This window comes from Armigeres subalbatus, chromosome 3 (genome assembly GCF_024139115.2).
Source record: "Armigeres subalbatus isolate Guangzhou_Male chromosome 3, GZ_Asu_2, whole genome shotgun sequence".
Classification (NCBI taxonomy): Eukaryota; Metazoa; Arthropoda; class Insecta; order Diptera; family Culicidae; genus Armigeres; species Armigeres subalbatus.
The window spans coordinates 180,564,901-180,585,731 of record NC_085141.1 but is presented as its reverse complement, the minus strand read 5'-3'; the positions used below and the strand labels follow the sequence as shown (position 1 = coordinate 180,585,731).

The window sequence follows — 20,831 nt, the reverse complement described above, 5'->3', positions numbered from 1 at the left end:
GAGAGTTCAAAAGGGGTAAATTCCACCAAGAATAGAGTTTTATGAACTGGAACTGTTTTGAATCACCCAGTAGACAAATAGAACAACATTTTTGTATACACACAGATAAAAATACTTACAATTATCAGTTTAAAGCGGGTATTTATTATCAATCCTTATCGTGGTGATCATTATCTAATTCTCAAAAAACGATTTGATTGGTACAGTGCAGTTATCACAATTTACTTACCAATTAAACCTTAATATTAATAATAATAAATAAGAAATCTTCATTAATAGCAAAAAAAGTTAATAAGATACAGGCCGAAACCCCACAACCCACAACGATAAACATACAAATCTAAATCCGCAAAAAACAACTGGTGGTGAGGTGAAAATTCAAATAAAAAGACGAAGCATAAGAAAAAACGTGTATTTCATCTCATGTTCAGTTTCTATCTGTTTCCAGTTCTATTATTGGTAGGGGATTTTTCATATGAAATTTATTCAACTTCGGCCATAAGGTGCTTTAACATGTATACTTGACGAAAGGCTTGTAGCTTGTTTACAGTTTTACCACAACTCGACGACACTTATGCAGAATAAAATTCTCAGCGAATTGGCAGCTCAACATATGTAGGATTATTATCAATTACAACATATATACACGAAAACTATTCGTACTTTATTATTACCTATTCTGAAAAAAAATATTGCCTTTTGTATGGACAATGGAAAATTATTATTTCCCCGTAGTTGACACAAACGACACCTAACAAGTACCAGGTGTTATTACAAGTTCATATAAGGTTACCGCTCCTGGACTTCATCTCATAGCTCATATGTTCATCCCATCAAATAAAAAGCAATAAAAAAAAAGTTTCATATTTTTGTGATTTATTCAGCAACTCAATAAAAGCAAATCGCTACTAAATTAGTGAGTCCACTGTTTTATTTTATAACGGAGATTGGGTTGAACAATCGAATTCATTACTATTTGAAAGTTGTACGACGATTTTAACATTTTTTCTCACATAGGTTCCCTTACTAATAAATTGTCTTTCTACCTCAGGATTCGCTATCAAAGTACCTGAAAAATGTTCGAAATTTAAATTATCCTGCTCAGGATACACTTAACAGTTTTACAATTACAATTTCCCTATTAAAAACACAAGGGTTTTTGGATTGCATCAATTTGTGGACATCCAAAAAGTTATGTTTGACTATATTGTTTTCTAGCATACCAGTTGCCTTTCTTGCAATTCTGGGATCAATCGGGCTTTCCGAACCAATTTCCAGAACGAAAGAGTAATTGAGGTGCATTTTCCTATATAAGTCGGCTGGAAACCCCATAAAAACTTGAAATCAAATGCGCCAGCTTATGCAACAAACGGTTGAGCTGAAACTTTCAGAGATAGATGTTCTCATCCAAAGGCAAAATCCTGGGGGGTGCCCCGTAGCATCCGACGACTTTTTATATTCTGGGCAAATCTATTGTCCATACTACTAAGCTGTTCACAACGGGTTAGAGACAAAAGGTCGAAAGACAAAAGGTCGAAAGGACAAAAGGTCGAAAAGAACAAAATGTCGAAATAAACAAGAAAGTGAAACCGAGATAATCAATCTCGCACAATACAAGTTTTATTAATTTCTTAAATCAACAATATTTTTTATCTCTAACAGAGCTATTTGGATATTCATAATATTGTTTCATAGCTATTACTCCTTCTTTGAAAATTGCTCATTCTTCTTTGATTGATGAGATAAGTCAAGACAAAATTTTCAAAACGACTTATCTGCTTTTGTAAACAAATATTCAAACGACGATTTGACGAATCTGATAACTCTCCCACGCAAACCAACACTACCAATAGGTAGGTGAAGGTTTCCGCTAAATGTTGATGGTGCTGGTTTGTGTGGGAGAGCTATCAGATTCGTCAAATCGTCGTTTGAATCTTTGTTTACAAAAGCAGAAAAGTCGTTTTGAAAATTTTGTCTTGAAGTGTACTTCTGCTTGAAGTAAAATGCATTTCACAAACTTCTTTGGAATACATCCAACTTGTCTTGATCGACCTTTTGTCCCTTTCGACCTTTTGCCCTTTCGACCTTATGTTCTTTTCTACACTGAGAAAATTCTTTATATTGAATATATTTGTCGCACACATAAATTTTTGCAATTTGGCGACCCAAATATATACAATTTGTACCCACACATAAATTCAATAACTGCATATTAGAGACCACACATACATTTTATTTGATTATAGATTATATTTGTACTTCGCGTGGAGAGTGGTTATGTGTGCACTAATTAGAATCATGAATTAAATTAATGGATTTTTGCCAATAAAAATGTGTGGAATTTTTGCAGTGTACGTTTTGTCTTTTCGACCTTTTGTCTTTCGACCTTTTGTCTTTCGACCTTTTGTCATAGATTCATAGGAACAAGGACATCATTAAATTTTACCGTTTGAAATAGGGCTTCTATTCCGGGAAATAATTTCCCGGGAAATCAAATTTCCCGGGATTCTCGATTCCCAGGATGTACTCTTTAGTTTTCCGGATTTCCCGGGAATTTATTATGCTAAAATATATTGTAACCCTTTTCTTATTTCCGAAACAAGGGGTTCCCAGTTTTATAGATATTATTAACAAATAAAGCTTTTATCTGTAAATGCTACAGTATTGTACGATGCAACCCTAATGCGTGTTGAAGAGAGGCGAAGCAATGAATACGATTTTATCGATCGTACGTGGGCGTTACGCATTTGATGATCTGGCGACAAATTTTCGCCAGATTGTAGATATCTAGGCAAGGGCCGTGACGGCTTTGATAGGTTTATTGTCAGAGGGTATTTAAGACCTTCAATACTTTTTTATTCAAATCTCGAATCATGTTCCGAACATTCGTTTTTGTTTTTTAGATGTTTCGTTTTATATTGATTATTATTTGAAACAGATGGCTTTTAGTTTGAAACTAGTTCGCCACATGTAGAATTTTTAGTTTATAGACATGACTTTCCTTTACTAAATTGTGATTAACCATTGAGAATTCACAGAGTATAAAAGTTAACACATTTTAGGCATTGGCGTAGCTAATGAAAACTTCTAGAAGGCTAACCATTTTGTATTGTTCGCAAATTGGCCTACCAGATACGACTTAAATATTTCAAATGATGTTCATTGACACTCAGCCCTGACATAAAAAGAAAAATTTCGTAGCGTTCCCGAAAATCTTGATAGGTTCAGAAAACCATAGGAGTTGCGTTCGCCGTAAATGGAATGAAAAGCTCCATACCGATCTTTGAAGGTTTTACTGTTTTGCTTTAAACCTAGAATACATTGTATATTAAATATTGGATAAATTAGTTAGTAATTCAAAGATTACGATTCAGTAGCTCAACAATTCCTACGAGCTTTCAAACGGCGATCTAACCACAACAAACCAACCTTACTTTCATGTTAGGATATATTCTAGGATGATTATTTACAATACAATTTAACATCCTAATAAAACTTCTTTATCGATAATTTCCAATATCTTCTTCTTCTTCTTATTGGCATTACATCCCCACACTTAGACAAAGCCGCCTCGCAGCTTAGTGTCCATTACGCACTTCCACAGTTATTAACTGCGAGGTTTCTAAGCCAGGTTACCATTTTTGCTTTCGTATATCACGAGGCTAACATGATGATACTTTTATGCCCAGGGAAGTCGAGATAATTTCCAATCCGAAAATTGCCTGGACCGGCACCGGGAATCGTACCCAGCCACCCTCAGCATGGTCCTGCTTTGTAGCCGCGCGTCTTACCGCACGACTGAGGAGGGCCCAATTTTCAATATAGTTTACAAATTTAGCAACAAATTACCTTATAGGAATAAATTCAACGCATATTTCAAATTAACTGTCTGAAAAAATTCTTGCACTAGTTGTCACCTAACTTCATTTTTTCACGCCTACTGAGACGTTTCCTCTGGTTATATTTCTGTGGCTACAAGGTGCTTAGAAAAGCTAAATAAGTCTGTCGCTTGGTCTGTGGAGTTTTTGAAATCCATCAGATAGAATGCTAAGTCTTTCTTAGGGGCCGTACACTAATTACGTAAGCAAATTTTCTGGGTTTTTCAACATCCTCTCCCCCCATGTAAGATTTTTCCCATATATTTTTTTTATTTATATGGAACGTAAGAAAATAGCAGACCCCTCTCTACCCATAAGCGCTTACGTAATTAGTGTACGACCCCTTATTTATCTTTTAATGACCTCTCCTCGATATCTAAGAGTTTTACCGAACCTTTCTCCAATCTCAAGAAGCCTAGCATTATAATTGGAAACACAAAATTTAATAAATAAGATAATGGCAGCAAAATCCTTTTACTAGATAAATCTGCAGAAAGAAATGCCTTCGAAACATTTATTTTAAAGGCCGTTCAATCTCACAATACATCAAACAATATTGATCGATAAAGCTTTTGGAAATTTTAGAAATAAAGTCCAGCTGACAATTTGCCTTCGAAATGATCGCTCTAGATCCAACAAGACTCTAAGATCAGAAACCATCTCTGCTTTTTTTAGTACCCTGCCGTTTATTCCAGCAAACTTTGCAAGCAGTTACAAACGTCAGCCAATTGAATCATCAAATAAATGTTCAAATCATGGGTCTCCAGATGGCCTTGCGAGTAAAGGCGTAGGATTGCCAATCCGGAGATGGCGAGTTCGATTCTCAGCCCCGGTTTAGGATGTTTTCGGGTGGGAAAAATTCTCGACTCCCTGGGCATAGTGTAACCATTGTACTTGCCACACAAGATACATACTCATGCATTGGCGGGCATAGAAAGCATTCAACTAAAAACTGAGGAAATGCTAAGAGAACACCAAGTTGAAAAGCAGGCCAAATTCTGGTGGGAATGTAGAGTCATATAGAAGAAGCAGAGGCGTCGCGTCCGCATGTGGAACCTGTGCACTGCACATGTGGCAATTCTATCCCCAACATTACTATCCAAACATATACATATTTGAATTATGTGCATTTGATAGATGTTTCATGCAAATTTGACTATTAGATACATAAACGGAAAATATGCATGCTTTTTTATAGGCGGCATGTAATGTGAGGCAACCAAATGCTGGGATGGGGCGCGTTATATTTTTCTTTACCATACTGAACCGACCCACCGACACCACATGTTGATTCAACACGGAACTTCCAGCCGAAAACGCTTTGTCATGCATCATACACGCATTATTTTGTGTGTGTGGATCATCTGCTGTAACCGCAATCGGCGATGTATAGGTAGTCAAAGCGTTCTTCGCTTGCAGTGCACGGTTTGGTGCCTATCGAGAACCCCTTCAAACAGCGCATGCGCGAATCGGTAAACAAAATCGAAAGAGAGTAAAGCGCGCGCATTTCTGCTCCCTCAAAGCGCTCCATAAAGGCTCCCCCAGACCTAAGCGATTTCATCGCCGCGACGGCGACAACTAGTCGCCGCGATTCTATCGTTGGGTCGCTGCAGGCAATGTTCTATTTACGCTTCCATACCAACGGCGACAGAATCGCTGTCGCCAAGCGATATAATCGCGTCGCGACTAGCGCGTCGCGTGTGTTTGAGGGAACCTTAACGAAAGTTCCGCGTTGAATAAGCACCGCGAAGCAAAAGCGCTTATTTGATATTGAATGCGATGGCCAGTTTACATATCCACTAATCCTGGCGACAATGTACTGTCCGATAATACTAGCGCGACATTAGCTCAATTTAAACAGAAATTTTCATCTTTAACAAGAGTTTGCAGTAAATCCTGTTTACAAATACGCTTGTTATATTCGACATTGAAGTATCCGACAATATTAACATAATGTAAGCAGACATTTCATCTTCTGATGAAAATCAGAATTACCGAAAATAAAACGGGTCAACATTTTCAAAGAAATTTATTTCTGAAGGTTTTTTTCGAGAAATACAGTATATTTAGTGCGGTAAGACGCGCGGCTACAAAACAAGACCATGCTGAGGGTAGCTGGGTCCGATTCCCAGTGCCGGTCTAGGCAATTTTCGGATTGGAAATTGTCACGACCTCCCTGGGCATAAAAGTATCATCGTACTAGCCTCATGATATACGAATGCAAAAATGGTAACCTGGCTTAGAAACCTCGCAGTTAATAACTGTGGAAGTGCTCAATGAACACTAAGCTGCGAGGCGGCTCTGTCCCAGTGCGGGGATGTAATGCCAATAAGAAGAAGAAGAAGTATATTTAGTTAGGGATGGGGGTACGTCAAATGTCAATGGTCCACACAAATTTAATAAAAAAAAACTATGAGGAAATTCCATGCTGATGGACGGAAAATTGTTCGACATCTGTCCAGTCCAGAATATTGATCAAAGAAATAAATTGTAAATAGAATAATTATTAATTGAGAAGAGTTAAGGCTATGAACTTCATTGTTTATTGTATAGACTTTATTTTTCTGATGTGACATGCTAATTCAAGTTATTATTAGTAACTTTGCATGATTGATATAGTCCAATTTCCTTTTCTCTATTTAAAACTTCGTCTTATTTTACGAAATAACTCAAATTAGAATTGAAAGTGCCAGCTCAATAATTTCCGAATAGATGTATGTCTTATTTGTCACATTGAAAACGATTCTGGTGATAGTAATTTTTAATTTTACGAACTATCACTTTTAAGCTTAGTTTAGTTTGAGTGAATTCAGAAAATAAGAAGTAGCTAAGAACCAGTTAGATGCAACAAAATAAGCAAAACTTATTGAGAAACGCGCTGGAAAATGACTCGTTTATCATTTCAGGTACCTTTTATGTGTTTTTCTCGAAATATTAAAATAGTGCACAGGTTGAAGAATTTATCACGCGACGCCTCTGAGAAGAAGAAGAAAAATAAAAATGTTCAGATGCTCAGCACAGACAAAATCCCACTCGCAGTTTCCTTCCATGATGCAAACTTATTGGCGGTACGGAGACGAACAAGTTTGGTCAGCAGCATGCTGTGGTTGATGTTATCAAAGACAGCATTAAGGTTTTGAAAGCATCTACTCGAGCTTCGCTTTCCATAGCATTCACGCAGGTATTACTTATACACCCAACCAGTGGATGTAAAATTTTCTTACAATTCTGTATAAGAACCTGCTCGAATCTGTATATAAACTGGGCATATGCAAAATTGCAGGATTTTTATACAAATTTTGTATGAGACCTTACAATTTTGCAAGCTTTTCTAGCAATACCTGTATAAGAAGCTTACAATTTGTGTAAAAGAATCTAACAATTTCGCATATGCCCAATTCTTATACAGATTTTGGCAGGTTCTGATGCAGAATTGTTAGAAAATCTGCCATTCGGTGGTTGGGTGTAGATAATAGTTCTGCCAAGATTCAGTGACCCATTTCAGCATGTCTGGTTTGATGCCAAGACATTTCGCCGAATGCGAGTTATTAAGACAAGTTATTTATGGCGTTTTTATTTTCCGTGGGTCTGTTTCCTCACGAGTGACAACAACCAACGCCATGAAGACGATTTCCACGCGTGAACCATACATATCGTGGCTTTACTAAGGCGTGTCCAAATAATGTTTGCCTTAAAGACTGCAAACGTGTAGCCATTATTATTTCATTTTTAGCCTTCTTGCTTCTCTCTAATTTACCTTTTTCTTACTACTTCCTTATTAATCTTTTCCCCATTAATGTTTTCATTTATCCGTTTTATTCTTCATCCTCCCTTCTTTCTTATTACCTTTACTCTTCTTTCTTATTCGCTTTTCTCTACTTACTGTTTTTTCTTCTTCTTTTTTGTTCTACTTTCTCCCTTATTTATCTTTGCCCTAAACATGCGATTGGTCACAAGCATTGCCCACTAATTAGGTAGCAGAACATTATGCCAAATTTCAGTTAGAACCACACACATTTAGCCAAATAATGGAAAATGTTTAGAGAAAAAATCGGATGGTAATATTGCATTAATTATCCATTAATTGATCTATCGGCCTGGTCTAGCATCTCTCGGATAGAAAATAATCTTAATTTTCTTGGCAAAATGCTCTCAGATGTCTGTGCTTGCCAAATTCCAGGCATAGAAGACAATTAACATCAATGTAATAGTTCTAGTTGGAAAAAACCACCCGGATGTATTTTTTTTCTAGATAAGTATCATCATTCATTTAGTTGTCGACCAAAACATGTAGAACTTTATTTATGACAAAACTCTGATGAATGCAACAACGATTTTCCACACTAGCAATGATTAACAAAATTCACCTTTAAGATCCTAAGCAACTATCTAATGAGCAAACATCCGTTTGTAATCAACCTTAGACTTGATCCTTCCACTTTACGCAGTAAAAGTGCAGTGACACTTATTGCTGATTCATTCATAGTTGATCGATGCACAACATGCATTCCACACCTGGAAAACCCGACGTCACTAAATACTGAGATGAAACGAAAGGAATCACCATTCGACAGCGAAGGAAGAATGTAATCTACTAGAGAAATTATGCCCGAAGTAATTTCCCAGCGCGGAATACTTAGTCACAGATAAGCAATGTTATTGTTTATGATCATCAAAACGGTATGGGGGCTGTAATGATGGAAGTAAATCACCAATAAATGATGTAAGATCAATCAGATAATGTGCTCAGAGGGGCACGCTTCAAGAAGCTTTACTACGAACAATGTTATTCAATTGCATCGTCTTTTCTGCTTTCTGTTATTACCATTACATCCCCAACTGAAACACTGCTGTCGCACAGACTGAAACTGAAACGCAGCTTGTAGAACTACATTTTCCCAATATCGCATTACCATCCCTTCGAACCCAGTAACTTTCAAACAGATCTTAGTATCGGCGCCATGAAAGTCTCCACTTATAGTCCCTAGTTCATTTAATTTATTACTGAACATACTGCACTGATAGCCATAGAGCCACAGCTATAAATATTAATGAAACGTGATTAATCGATCACGATTATCGATTGTGTCCCCTTATGTCCCCCTTTGGTTGCACTTATCCCAGATGCCCTTTCGGTCACAACAAAACCACCGCAACTTGGGCTGGTGTAAAAATTGAATTTAATAACCAATAATTAACTGATTTTGCAATGGCTCAATCGGCACCTATGTGCTAAAAGTACTAAACGGGAATTCTTCCAGTAATGTGTTATTACTGTCGAAGCTTATTTAAATACGGGAGGAGCTGGGGTTTGGTGAGACAACTCTGTAATCCAAACAGGAGAATGACGCAGTTTACACGCATGTTGATAATTGGTACAAAAACACATTCTAGTTAACCTAGCAAAGGTATGATATTGGAGATAATTGAGATGTATGATTGAGCTTTGTTAAACGTCCGTTACACAAATAATCAATGTATAATATTTCAGAAAACGGTTCTTAGTTGAGTTTCACATGGTATCTTTTAGAAATCTCATCTTCCTGTACTTCTCTACAGACAAGTTAAATGATTATGGGTTGTTCTATGTCAACTTTAACCTGTAGTAGGTTCTAAAACAGGAAAATCCATATTATAGGTTACTTGCTATTATATATCACATTCAAGTGAAAATATTGGTAGTCTAAAGAGCCTATTAATTATATGGTTAACGGATATTTTTTGACACTTTTTTAGGAAGACCACGTCCTTATAAATGCCAAAGTTCTTTATCTTCTTCTATTTCTTTATCATCTTTATTGGGAGCAAGGAAAAGCCCGTTCGAGTAGTGCATCAATAAGCACTTTATCGAATGGGCGTAAAACTTTCTTATCTTTTGTATCAACAGAAATTACATATACTCAAAATGATACAATATTGCCTGAAATCTAGATTTACTATCTAACACAGGTACAACTCAGAAAAACGATCACTGTTACATACAATAAAAAATAAAAACTAAATGCATAACGAGTAGAGGTTGATGCGGTGCGTGAATCTTTTTTTCAACGTCGAGGGTGGAAGATGAAAATCGGATTCCGTTGAACAACGATTGAATGTCCTTGGGTTTATTATGCCCATAATTTGCGCGTGTACCATGAAGAAAAAAGAAAGGTATAGACCGGAGCTGTCTTTGGGGAGTATTTACATCCAAACTTGATAAAAGACCAGGGCAATCAATTTGGAAAAAATAAGATCGGAAACATAAAGTGCCCTGGAGAGATTCTCTTCAAATGTAGGAACGTACTCCGCTCCCTGCTTACATTACTAGAATATAAATTCATCGTAGTATAAGCGAAAAATTGTATAAGAGAAAATTACACTTATCCACTGTTTTTAACCTTTTTTCTCAAACCAAGGTTGGAGTGGCCTGTGCAGTGCATGAAAATCTTCTCAATTCAGCTATGTCCATGGCTGCACGTCGCCAACCACACAGTTTGCGGAGGGTCCGCAAGTCGTCTTCCACCTGATCGATACACCTTGCTCGCTGCGCATCTTTTGCTACCGACGGATCGTTGTCGAGAATCATTTTCACCGGATTACTGTCCAACATTCTGTTTACGTGCCCGGTCCACCGCAGTCGTCTGATTTTCGCGGTGTGAACGATAGATAGGTTTACCAACAGCTTATGCAACTCGTGGTTTATTTGCCTTCTCCACGCACGGTTCTTCAACTGCACTCCACCATACATGATACGCAGAACTTTCCTTTCGAACACTCCACAAACCCGTCCAGTTCTCGTGTTCGTAAAGAACTACCTTGCAAATGAGTGTTTTGTAGATAGTCAGTTTGCCACGATGCGTCTCCGAATTTCTCTGATGGTATCATTATCGGAGGTGAGCCCAAGTACACGAAGTCTTCAGCCACCTCAAGTTCGTCACCACCGATACCAACTCGTTAGTCATCACATTATCCTCTCCAGGCGCATTACATTTATTTCTAGGTAAAAACGAAGGTGTAATAAATTGATTGCAGCAGCTAAATCATCAATTCAAATAAGTAAATATTAGGAAATACCTCCAGGAACTCCTTCGCAAATTCACCAAGAAATTGCTCCAGCAATTCCATCAAAAATCAGGATTTCCATCAGAATTTTCTTCCGGTTTTCCCTCAAAAATTCCTCCAGGGATTTTTTCCGAAAATCCTCGATTTTTTCAAAATCGCGTTACCGCGTTAAGCAAACATTTAGTTTGCTTGGACCTAGCAGCCAAAGTACAGGTACTTTAAATTTCAAACCGATGCTAGTGAACCAACCATGGACTACAACATGATGGACAACAAACGGCCAAGTTAAGCTTTTTGATGCATATTCTGGCAAAATAATTTTTATGGTGGGGTTCCTGTATTCATGTATCTACTGAAAACACATGATACTGCCTTTGACGTCCCTACGCCTGGGCAGTGGACGTCCGCACGCCCCTAACTAGCTCACCTCCTAATATGGAATTCTCAGGGTCGGCGACTGCTTACTTGCTACGGGCGAACACACAACGAACCAAGCAACTGAAAACGCAAGCGGAAAGACACAAGACCTTCAGGACCCTCTTCCAGAGAAATAAATTGACGACCACAGTAGAATAAGCTTAAACATCTATTTATTCTAAATTTACAGTAGGTTTGACATCATAGCGGGGTAATCGGGTTCTCGATGCGGCCGTTCGGGATCCGTTGGGGCCCAAAGATGTTCGAGCATGCAGAAGAGATAGAGAGAGAGAGAGTTGTTTGGCTGATAGGCGGTTACCTTTGCTGCAACCAGCTTTCGTGTTGGATGTCAGGAGTTCGTCTAGTCCACTCTTGGCGACTCCGTTTTCGTTCCGACGTTCCGCGTGCTCACCTCCGGTGTGGTGACTCATCGGATTTTGGGTTCTAGTAAGCGGGGGCAAGCCCGCCGGACCTTACTAGACCCTCACCTCCAAGGCTTTGGTCACCACTTTCCGGGGCGTGTGGTGTGGCAATTACGTCAGGCACAACGACCACCAGCACGGGACTCGCCGAAACTTGCCTTCTGAGAACACCGCTCAGTGAGGACACTTCCCGGGGTTCCGGGGCACTTCTCCACCTGTCTTTTCGGGCCAAACGTGGCCAATTCGCTGCGACGGAGACAAGGCAATCTGTACGTAAACTGGTACACATGGGGTTCGGTGGCCGGTACTGCAATCCACTGACACGTGGTCCACAGCGTAGGCTTGTAGCCGTTTATCGAGATCCTTTCACGCTTGGCCACAGTTTTCGCCGTCCACTACTCTGCGCACGCGCTTCGCTGTATCCCGTTTTTGTTTTCGGAACCGTTTGCACCGTATAAAAAACCTGGAATCGCACGGGAACCGTAAAAAAAACTGGCGTCTATCGTCACCTCGATATTGTTCTCTTCCTCACTTTTATCCGGCGTTCTTCTCCTCTCACACCAGAGTCCCCAACTTTCTTTTCCTTTTTTCTTCCTTCTCTCCCTTCTCTTCTCTCCATCCCACTCTCATCTCTTGCTCCTTCGTTCTTCCCGCTGCTCATACTACCAACTTTTGAGATCTATCAATTATTTTTTTATACGAGGGGCTACAATCTTTATTTTGAGTTGACGGTTTTTTATAGCAAAATAATTCTTATTTATTTAGTTACTAGTATTCTACATATGTGTGGTTTTATTTTATTTTTGTGTAGGTTGTATATAATTTTGAGATCAACTGTGTTTATATAGATTAAGTCAAAGTACATGTCTAACATTTAGAAAAAGAAAATCATGAAACTTCACTAGTTTTATAACTTTTCAAAGCTCAAATTCAAAAATTAACTAAATGTAGGTTATCCTCCTAGCCTTAACTGTCCACCCTGAATGCCGAGTGCCGGTTTTCTATTGTTCCAAGCCGTTGGTAACACACCTTCGAAAAATGCCCTAGAAATTCTTTGGAAATTCATTGGAATTTTTGTTTTATATTAATTTGAAAATTTCTCTAGGAAAGCTTTTGAAATCGTCTTAAGGAATATATCTTAGTCAAGGAATGTAATTGTCGCTGAAAAATGCGAAAACCAAGCGACAAAAGAGAATAGCAATAATTATTTGTCCTCATCTGCAGAAGATAAAGACATTGTTGCGTTCCATTTTATTTGCAACAAACATGGAGAGGTAATTGTTGTGAACTTTTCAAACTGCGATAACTTGTATATTTCAGAAGTAAAACACAAATCATGTGTACAGATTGTTAAAGCTATGTCTAAGCTATGATAACTGATACTTATTTAACCAAAAACATAATCGGAAACCGACTACTTCTCAAAATGCGCGGCAGGCGATCATTGTCCTATTCTGTTGCAGTTTGGGACAAACGCTTATTGCGAGTAAAGTTTGTCCCAACATTTACAAGAGAGGACAATGTTGTTGTCATTGGCAATGTTGTTATTTTACATTCCTTGATCTTAGTTGATATTCCTACGTTGCTCCGATATATCTCAGGTGTTTTTAGTCCGATTGTCATGATTCTTTCCAGTTACAATCTGTAGGATATCAGGATTTCGTTAGCGAGTACAGATTGTAAATCCGTACATTGGCCCAGCCGGAATAATCCGTTCCACGTTTTTTTGCATTTACAAGTTATGTCGCAGCTTGCAAGTCGTATCGCACTGCTTGTATGAAAGCCGTTCGAATTGAAACAATAGTTAGTTTTAACTGTGTTTCTTAAAATCCAGTTTGTGAAAAACGAGCAAGAAAAATAAATAACTAGAAAACGGGATTAGAATTTGGATGATTTGTGCAGTTGATAAGATTATGGTCACTGGGGGAAGCGAAGTTGGATCGCGGCGCATGTGCGCTGGCCAGGTTAAAAATTGCAATCTGGACTGGTAAATAATGAATTACTTGACGATATATCAAATTTTGGAATTTAGGAATTCAAAATTCAGGATTTATTTAGGGATTTATATTGATTTATTTAAGTATGAGGGATAATCGATAAACAAAAGTTATTACAGTCGCCTTTTCACATCTCGATATTGAAGGGACCATCGAGATAGGGAGAGATCGAGGAATGGAAGGATAGGGGAAGTGCACCGGTTTTGGCCAACTTAGTGCCTAATTTGGCCAACCCTAGAAAATACATATTTTTCCAAAATAATCGATCAGTTGAAAGCAGCGTTGAACCGTAAGGGATATATCTTTTGTTTGAACTAATAAAACCCTCGTGAATTGGGTTGTTTAGCTCAGAAAAATATCTAGTTTTTTGCAGTTTAACATAAAGAGCATGCTTTTCTGATTTCCAACATATTTTTATTTTGTTTGGAAACCTTTTATTTACATTTTTATATAGCAAACAATAAGCCATTTCAATCGATAGAACTAACATTCATAGAATGACAGGCCCATGCAGCATAAGAACAAATTTCAAGTCCCATATAAATTTAAAATGCAAATTAAAAATACTTCCGGGGCTCCAACAATTCTGAAAAATTGGAGCTAGGCTCAGATTTTTATGCAGATTCAGAATATGTAAAAACATATATACCTCTAAACAACCCAATTGCTTTATTTTCGGAGTTATTCGCAAAATTTTCCAAATTAGGAACATGGCCAAAACCAGTACAATTCCCCTAATAGAAATGGGTACTATATTGAAAAAAGCTCGTTGCTATGAAAAACGACAACAAAACAAATGTCATCTCTTATTGTTCATGTGTTTGTTATTGTCTAAAAATCGTCTAGTAGCCTAGAAATATTAATATATCGACATAGGGAGAGAGAATCCTGAGCAAATTATGACCAGAGCACATCGAGATAGAGAGATATCGAGATAGGAAATTATCGAGATGCAGAATGCCCAAATGTATGGAAATCGAAGGGACCGAGAAAACCATCGACATAGAGAGATATAGAGATATAGAACATCGAGATGTGGAGAGTCGACTGTATTTGAAAATCAACAGATTGAAAGCCGTTCGTTAGTATGAAGTATGAAGCGACAGAATGTGAATGTGAGGCATAGATATCGTCTATTGAATAGCACACAATCGAAGCGTGAATCTTCTTGCCTAACATCCTGGTTGTGGGCGGCGACGAATTTAGGAACTAAGGAACATAGAGATTTAAGAAAAATTCTGATTTTTACTGAATTCCTAGTAATCTAGAAACGATTTTAGAAATTTAGAAATTTGAGAATTAGCAATTTATTAAATGAGGGATTCAGGAATTTGTGAATTTAGGAATTCAGGAATTTGGGAATATGGGATTTTGTGAGTTAAGGAGTTTAGGAATTTGGGAATTCATGAATCCTCGTTGAATACCTTCTAGAGTTCATCCAGAAACCCATCGTGGAAATCCTCCAGGATTCCATTCAGGAGAATCCCACAGAAATTAAACCTGAAATTCTTCCAAGAATTCTTTCTCGAATTCCACCTGAAAATCCTCCTGGAATTCCTACGATAACTCCACCCAGATATATTTGAGAGCTCTTTCGGAGAATCATCCTGTAACTTCTCTAGTGATTTCTTCTTTGGTTCCATCAGAAATTTCTCCTCGAGACCCTTTAGGAATTTCTCCTGAAGCTTTTTCTAGGAATCCATCGTGAAGTTCCACAAGCCCTTTTTAATTTCCTCCTGAAATTGCTCCGGGAATTTTCTAAATTAAAAATGTCGCTGCCAAATGATTTTTTTCCTCACATTTGTCCCTCTTAAAAGTTGTAACCTTCTTAATGGTATTACATCCCCACACTGGGACAGAGCCGCCTCGCAGCTTAGTGTTCATTAAGCACTTCCACAGTTATTAACTGCGAGGTTTCTAAGCCAGGTTACCATTTTTGCATTCGTATATCATGAGGCTAGCACGATGATACTTTTATGCCCAGGGAAGTCGAGACAATTTCCAATCCGAAAATTGCCTAGACCGGCACCGGGAATCGAACCCAGCCACCCTCAGCATGGTCTTGCTTTGTAGCTGCGCGTCTTACCGCACGGCTAAGGAGGGCCCCATGAAGTTGTAACCGACGTGAGTTATTCCAAGAATTCCAGGATGAAGAATTTCTGGAGGAACCACAGGTAGAATTCCTGAAGGAACTCCAAGAAAAAATCCTGAAAAAACTTCACAAGAAAATCCTGGAAAAGCTCCTGAAAAATCAAAGGAGAAATATCTGGAAGAACTACAGGAGTAATTTCTGAAGGAGCTCCTAGAAGAATTTTTGGAGAAACTACAGGAAGGAATCCTGAAGGAGCGCCAAGAAGAAGCATTCCAAATTTTCATCCTGAATTTCCCCAGGAATTCATTCTGAATTTCCCCAGTAATTCCTCTAGAAATTCATTCTGATTTCCCCCCGGATCCTTTTTGAATTTCTCCAGGAATTAATTCTGAATTCCCCCAAGAATTCATTCAGAATTCCTCCAGGAATTCATTCAGAACTCCCCCAGAAATTCATTCTGAATTCCCCAGAAATTAATTCTGAATTTCCCAAGAAATTTCTCCTAGAGTTACTTTAAGAATGCCTTGTTGGAGTTCTTTCAGGAAATCGTACAGGAATATCTCCAAAAATTCTTCTTGATGGTCCACTAGAAATTTCTACTGGAGTTTCTCCAGTATTCCCTCCTGACTTCATCAAGGAATTTCTCCTGGGGTTCCTGCAGAGATTCTATATGGGGTTTATCCAGGACATCGTTTTGGAATTCATACAGGCATCCTTCCTGGATTTTCTTAAAAATTTATTCTTGGAGCTCCTCCAGAAATTACTGCAGGATTTCCTCCTGAAGCTCTTTCAGAAATTACTCCTGGAGTTCCTTTGGGAATTACTTCCAAAGTATCTGAAGGGATTCCTCCTGGAGATCCTTCAGGATTTTTATCAGGGTTTCCTCCAAGGTCTTTTCGGAAATTTTTCTTCGAATTCCTTCGGGAATCTTTCTTGAAGTTCTTCCAGGAATTCTACCTGGCGTTTATCCATGATATCTTTTTGAAGTTCTTACGGGAATCCTTCTTCTTGGAGCTTCTCCAGAAATTACTCCTTGGATTCCTCCAGAAACCACTCCTGGAGTTCCCCCAGGATTTCCTTCTGGAATTTCTTCAAAATATTTCTCCTTTGATTTCCAGGAGCTCTTTCAGGAATTACTTCTGAAGTTTATTTTTGGAGTTCCTCCAGTGCAAAAATTCTACTCTTTGATTTTACTCCATCTAAACGATTTTATAGTGTCAACTAAGTAAGTGCAACTAATAGATGGATATTTGAATTTTATAAATGTCATGTCAAACTGTCGAAAAAATGCACGCCAGAGCCACAGGAGCGCGCACGCTGAAAATACACAGGAGTGTTTTCACTGGTTCATAGCTGAACGGACTTCGTGACCCTCCCAAGCGATGTTGAATAGCAGGCACTAAAGACCATCACCTTACCGTAGCTCTTTGCGCTTTTAGAAGGGACTCGAGAATTAGAGATAGTCAGGTTTCGGGTTTGGAAAATTAGTGCAATGTCGGGTTCGGGTTGGGTACGGGTTTGTGACATGAAAAAATGTCGGGTCCGAGTCAGGTACGGGTTTAAAAAATAAAATACCGAATATTTATTTATTCGTATCTGGTAATTTTGAGACTTTTACGTTGCTTGGTCCTACATCCTTTTTGATGTAAAAAGAAATATAAAATATTTAGTTTGAGTTTTCCGACAAAAAAAAGTTTGGGTCCAGCTGGGGTTTAATTCAGGTTCGAGTCGGGTACGTAAACCTGAATGTAAAAATTATCGGGTACGGATTGGGTTTGGGTTTGATGAGATGTTTCATTTCGGGTTCGGGTCGGGTCCGGGGTTGAAAAGAATTTATAAATCGGGTTCGGGTCGGATTCGGGTTTGCAAAATGTGAAACCCGGCCATCTCTATCGAAAAAGCCCCTGAAACTCGACCTACGCACATCACCCGAGCCATCATCGTCTTTATCAACCGTATCAGTTGATTCAGAAATTCGGGTTCGGGCATTAGCTGCCACAACTGGACCCGAATGATTGTATCATATGTGGCTTTGAAGTCGATGAATAGATAATGTGTGGGCACGTTGTATTCGCGGCATTTCTGCAATACTTGACGTACGGCGAATACTTGGTCCGTGCTAAAGCGTTCACCCATGAATGTCTCCTGGTACTGTCCAACGAATTTCCTTGCAATGAATCACATACAGTGGCTGGTTTCCTACCCGCCGCTGGCAGCATCCAGACGCTATCGTATTAGCATTAGCATTAGCATTAGCATTGAGCAATTCGCACAAATTCTTAGGTGGTACAAGCCAAGACTATTGTATGAGAGTAGCATCACTTCCATCCGTTACCACAGATATTGATTTGGGACTAACCACTATATCTTAGATGAAAGCAGTTCACTCTCCAATAGTCGAGATCTGTCCTGGCCACGTCCTTGCGAATGCTGAGGAAGGGGACGGATGGTTTGTTGGACACCTACTTAAGAAAGATGCAGAGAACTCTACGACCTCTCATAGATGCCACGGGAGGTTTTGGGTTTGTGAAAGAACTAAGATAGAAATACAAAGTAGGAAAGGGACGAGCCTGGAATTGAACCCACGACCTCCTGCTTATAAGGCAGAAGCGGTAGCCACTAGACCACCGAGCTCGTCTGCATCCAGAAGCTGTCGTATATGTAAAAATAGCTAGCATGAGTTAACCACCTAAAGTTTGAATGGCGAAAGACATCTAATGCGGGTTTTCTCAACTTTTAACGAAAAACTATTTGGTACCAGTTATGTATGAAGGTGTCCGCTACTACGCCTACCAAATGTTTTGTTCGATTAAGGTGCTTATTTTCGAGATATTAAACATTAGATGCCTTTCGCCATACTGATTTCCATTGGTGATAGTCGATTTCATTGGTGATAGTCGACGGCATTGGTGATAGTGACAAGCGGCGTTCAGCAATGTGATTGCGTAGTAGTTGCTACAATCCAGCTTATCGCCATTTTTGTAGATGGGACACACGACACCTTCCATCCACTCCTGCGGCAGAACCTCAAACTCCCAAACCTTGGTAATAACCCAGTGCAGCGCTCTAGCCAGAGCCTCACCACCGTGTTTAAACAGCTCTCCTGGTAGTTGGTCAACTCCATGGGCTTTGTTTTTTTATATTTTTATTAGCGAGATCTTCAGCCCAAGGCTGGCTCATCTCGTCTGTTTCTCAGCCGTATTAGATAATTAGCAAATAAAATTAGTTTTAAAAAAAGTTAGCTGTTTGCAGACTTCGACATGGCGATAGGAGGATCGCTCTTTCCAGCGCATCGACACGTGAGTCTCGCGTCTGGTCGGATTCAGCAACGAAAAGAGATACTCGATTCAACACACCCCGACTAGGAGATCCAGCTGTTGAAGAGATCATTCGGGAGAACTTGGTAGTGGGAAGCTGGCAACCGACCAAACTGATCAATTGAAACGTTGTTTCGAGCAACTGCTTTAAGTTTCGACGCCCGAAAAACAATTACAGCATCAGTAGAGATGCTCAAAGCTGACCCCATGCTATCCGCGCAAATGTTGCATCAACTGTGCTGTATTTTTTCCGTTCTGGGATTTTTTTTCAACCGACTGGATGCAAAGCATCTTAGTAAAGGTCCCGAAAACAGGGGGTCTGACTGTGTGTGAGAACTGACGGGGCATCATATTACTGTGCATTGTTCTCAAAGTTCTGTGCAAACAAGGATACATTGGATACCGGAGAAAATAGAAGGAAGATCATGTGTGAACCATATTGTCACGCTCCTTATCATGCTAGAGCAGGTCAACGAATCCCAGGAATTTATCTACTTATATATATTCATTAACTACGATTTGCGAAGAAGCCGTCAACCTTCTGAACCACGAAAATCTGTGGGACGTCCTTAGACTGAGGGAAGTTTGGGATAAAATCATCTGCCTTATCGATGACCTGAAAGGCAAAATATGTAGGAGAAATGAACTAACTTTGAGAACAATGGAAATTCAAGTTAAAACTAAACAGTTCTCTGTTTCCCCAGTACCAGACCTCAAAGAACGGAGATGATTATGATAATGTGCAATTGCTATTCAGACGTCATTTGAATACGGGATATACCAGGGTTTAGAGATGATCATTCTAACAAACTAACCAGAACAACACAATATTCACACATATCAATAACACAATTTTAACAAAAAGTTGAAATTTCAATGCGCTTAGGCGATTATTGAGATCGGATGTCGACCATTCCAAGATGCAATTCTCACCATTATAAATCAAACGGCCAAGATCAAAAAGGTTGACTAGAGCGCACGGATAGGCAGTTAACAAGCGCTTGAATCACGATTTATTCTTATCAACCTGATCACCGAGTCACTTCTGTATGCAAATCGAGTAATTATTGCTGTGAATTACCACTACTACATCAATCAAACACACCCACCGACGGTTACTGTTGCTACTGCTATAGGGTAGCAGAATTTATATCCGGCAAAAAAACCCAATCAGAACAGAACTATTTAAGAATACAAAAACATATTGTTTGAAGGACACTTCCGCTGCTCAACAGTCAACCGTTCTTGCTTATACCTACAACTGCTACCGTACGGATTAGTCATCCGATGTGAGTGATGCTCCCGCATTAATCGGCCTTCATGCGTTCAGCTTCGATTCGATCCACGGTATGTACGCACTGACTTTCACGTACACTCCCGGGAAACCAGCCTTTGCACATTCATAGCCATATGAAACTATTCCGATCAAGTTAAAATAATAGTATTGTCCGTTGCTGGAGAGCTGTTGGGAAAAAAATCATGGATGGGTTTCAATGCGATATTTTCTAATTAACTAAATTACAAACGAATTCTTCGTTGAGATATATAAAAAAATGTTCAAAACTTCTCAATAAGTCAAGATTTCTTCTAAACATACTGCTTGTGAAATAAATCCGATAAGAATACACAAAACAAGAAGCAACGCTAAAGAAAAATGTCAAAAG

The 20,831-nt window shown here is 38.9% G+C and overlaps 1 protein-coding gene across 1 annotated transcript in view; it reads right to left on the bottom strand.

Moving 5' to 3' along the window:
- The window catches only part of LOC134222163 (uncharacterized), a 44,790-nt gene that overhangs the window by 13,044 nt on the left and 10,915 nt on the right, over nucleotides 1-20,831 (bottom strand). Inside the window, exons 4-6 of the mRNA XM_062701308.1 lie at nucleotides 20,489-20,629; nucleotides 11,921-12,156; nucleotides 11,659-11,741 (exon numbers count right to left, since the gene is read on the bottom strand). Of these exons, the coding sequence (XP_062557292.1) occupies nucleotides 11,659-11,741; nucleotides 11,921-12,156; nucleotides 20,489-20,629 (460 nt within the window). The remainder of the gene's footprint in view (nucleotides 1-11,658; nucleotides 11,742-11,920; nucleotides 12,157-20,488; nucleotides 20,630-20,831) is intronic.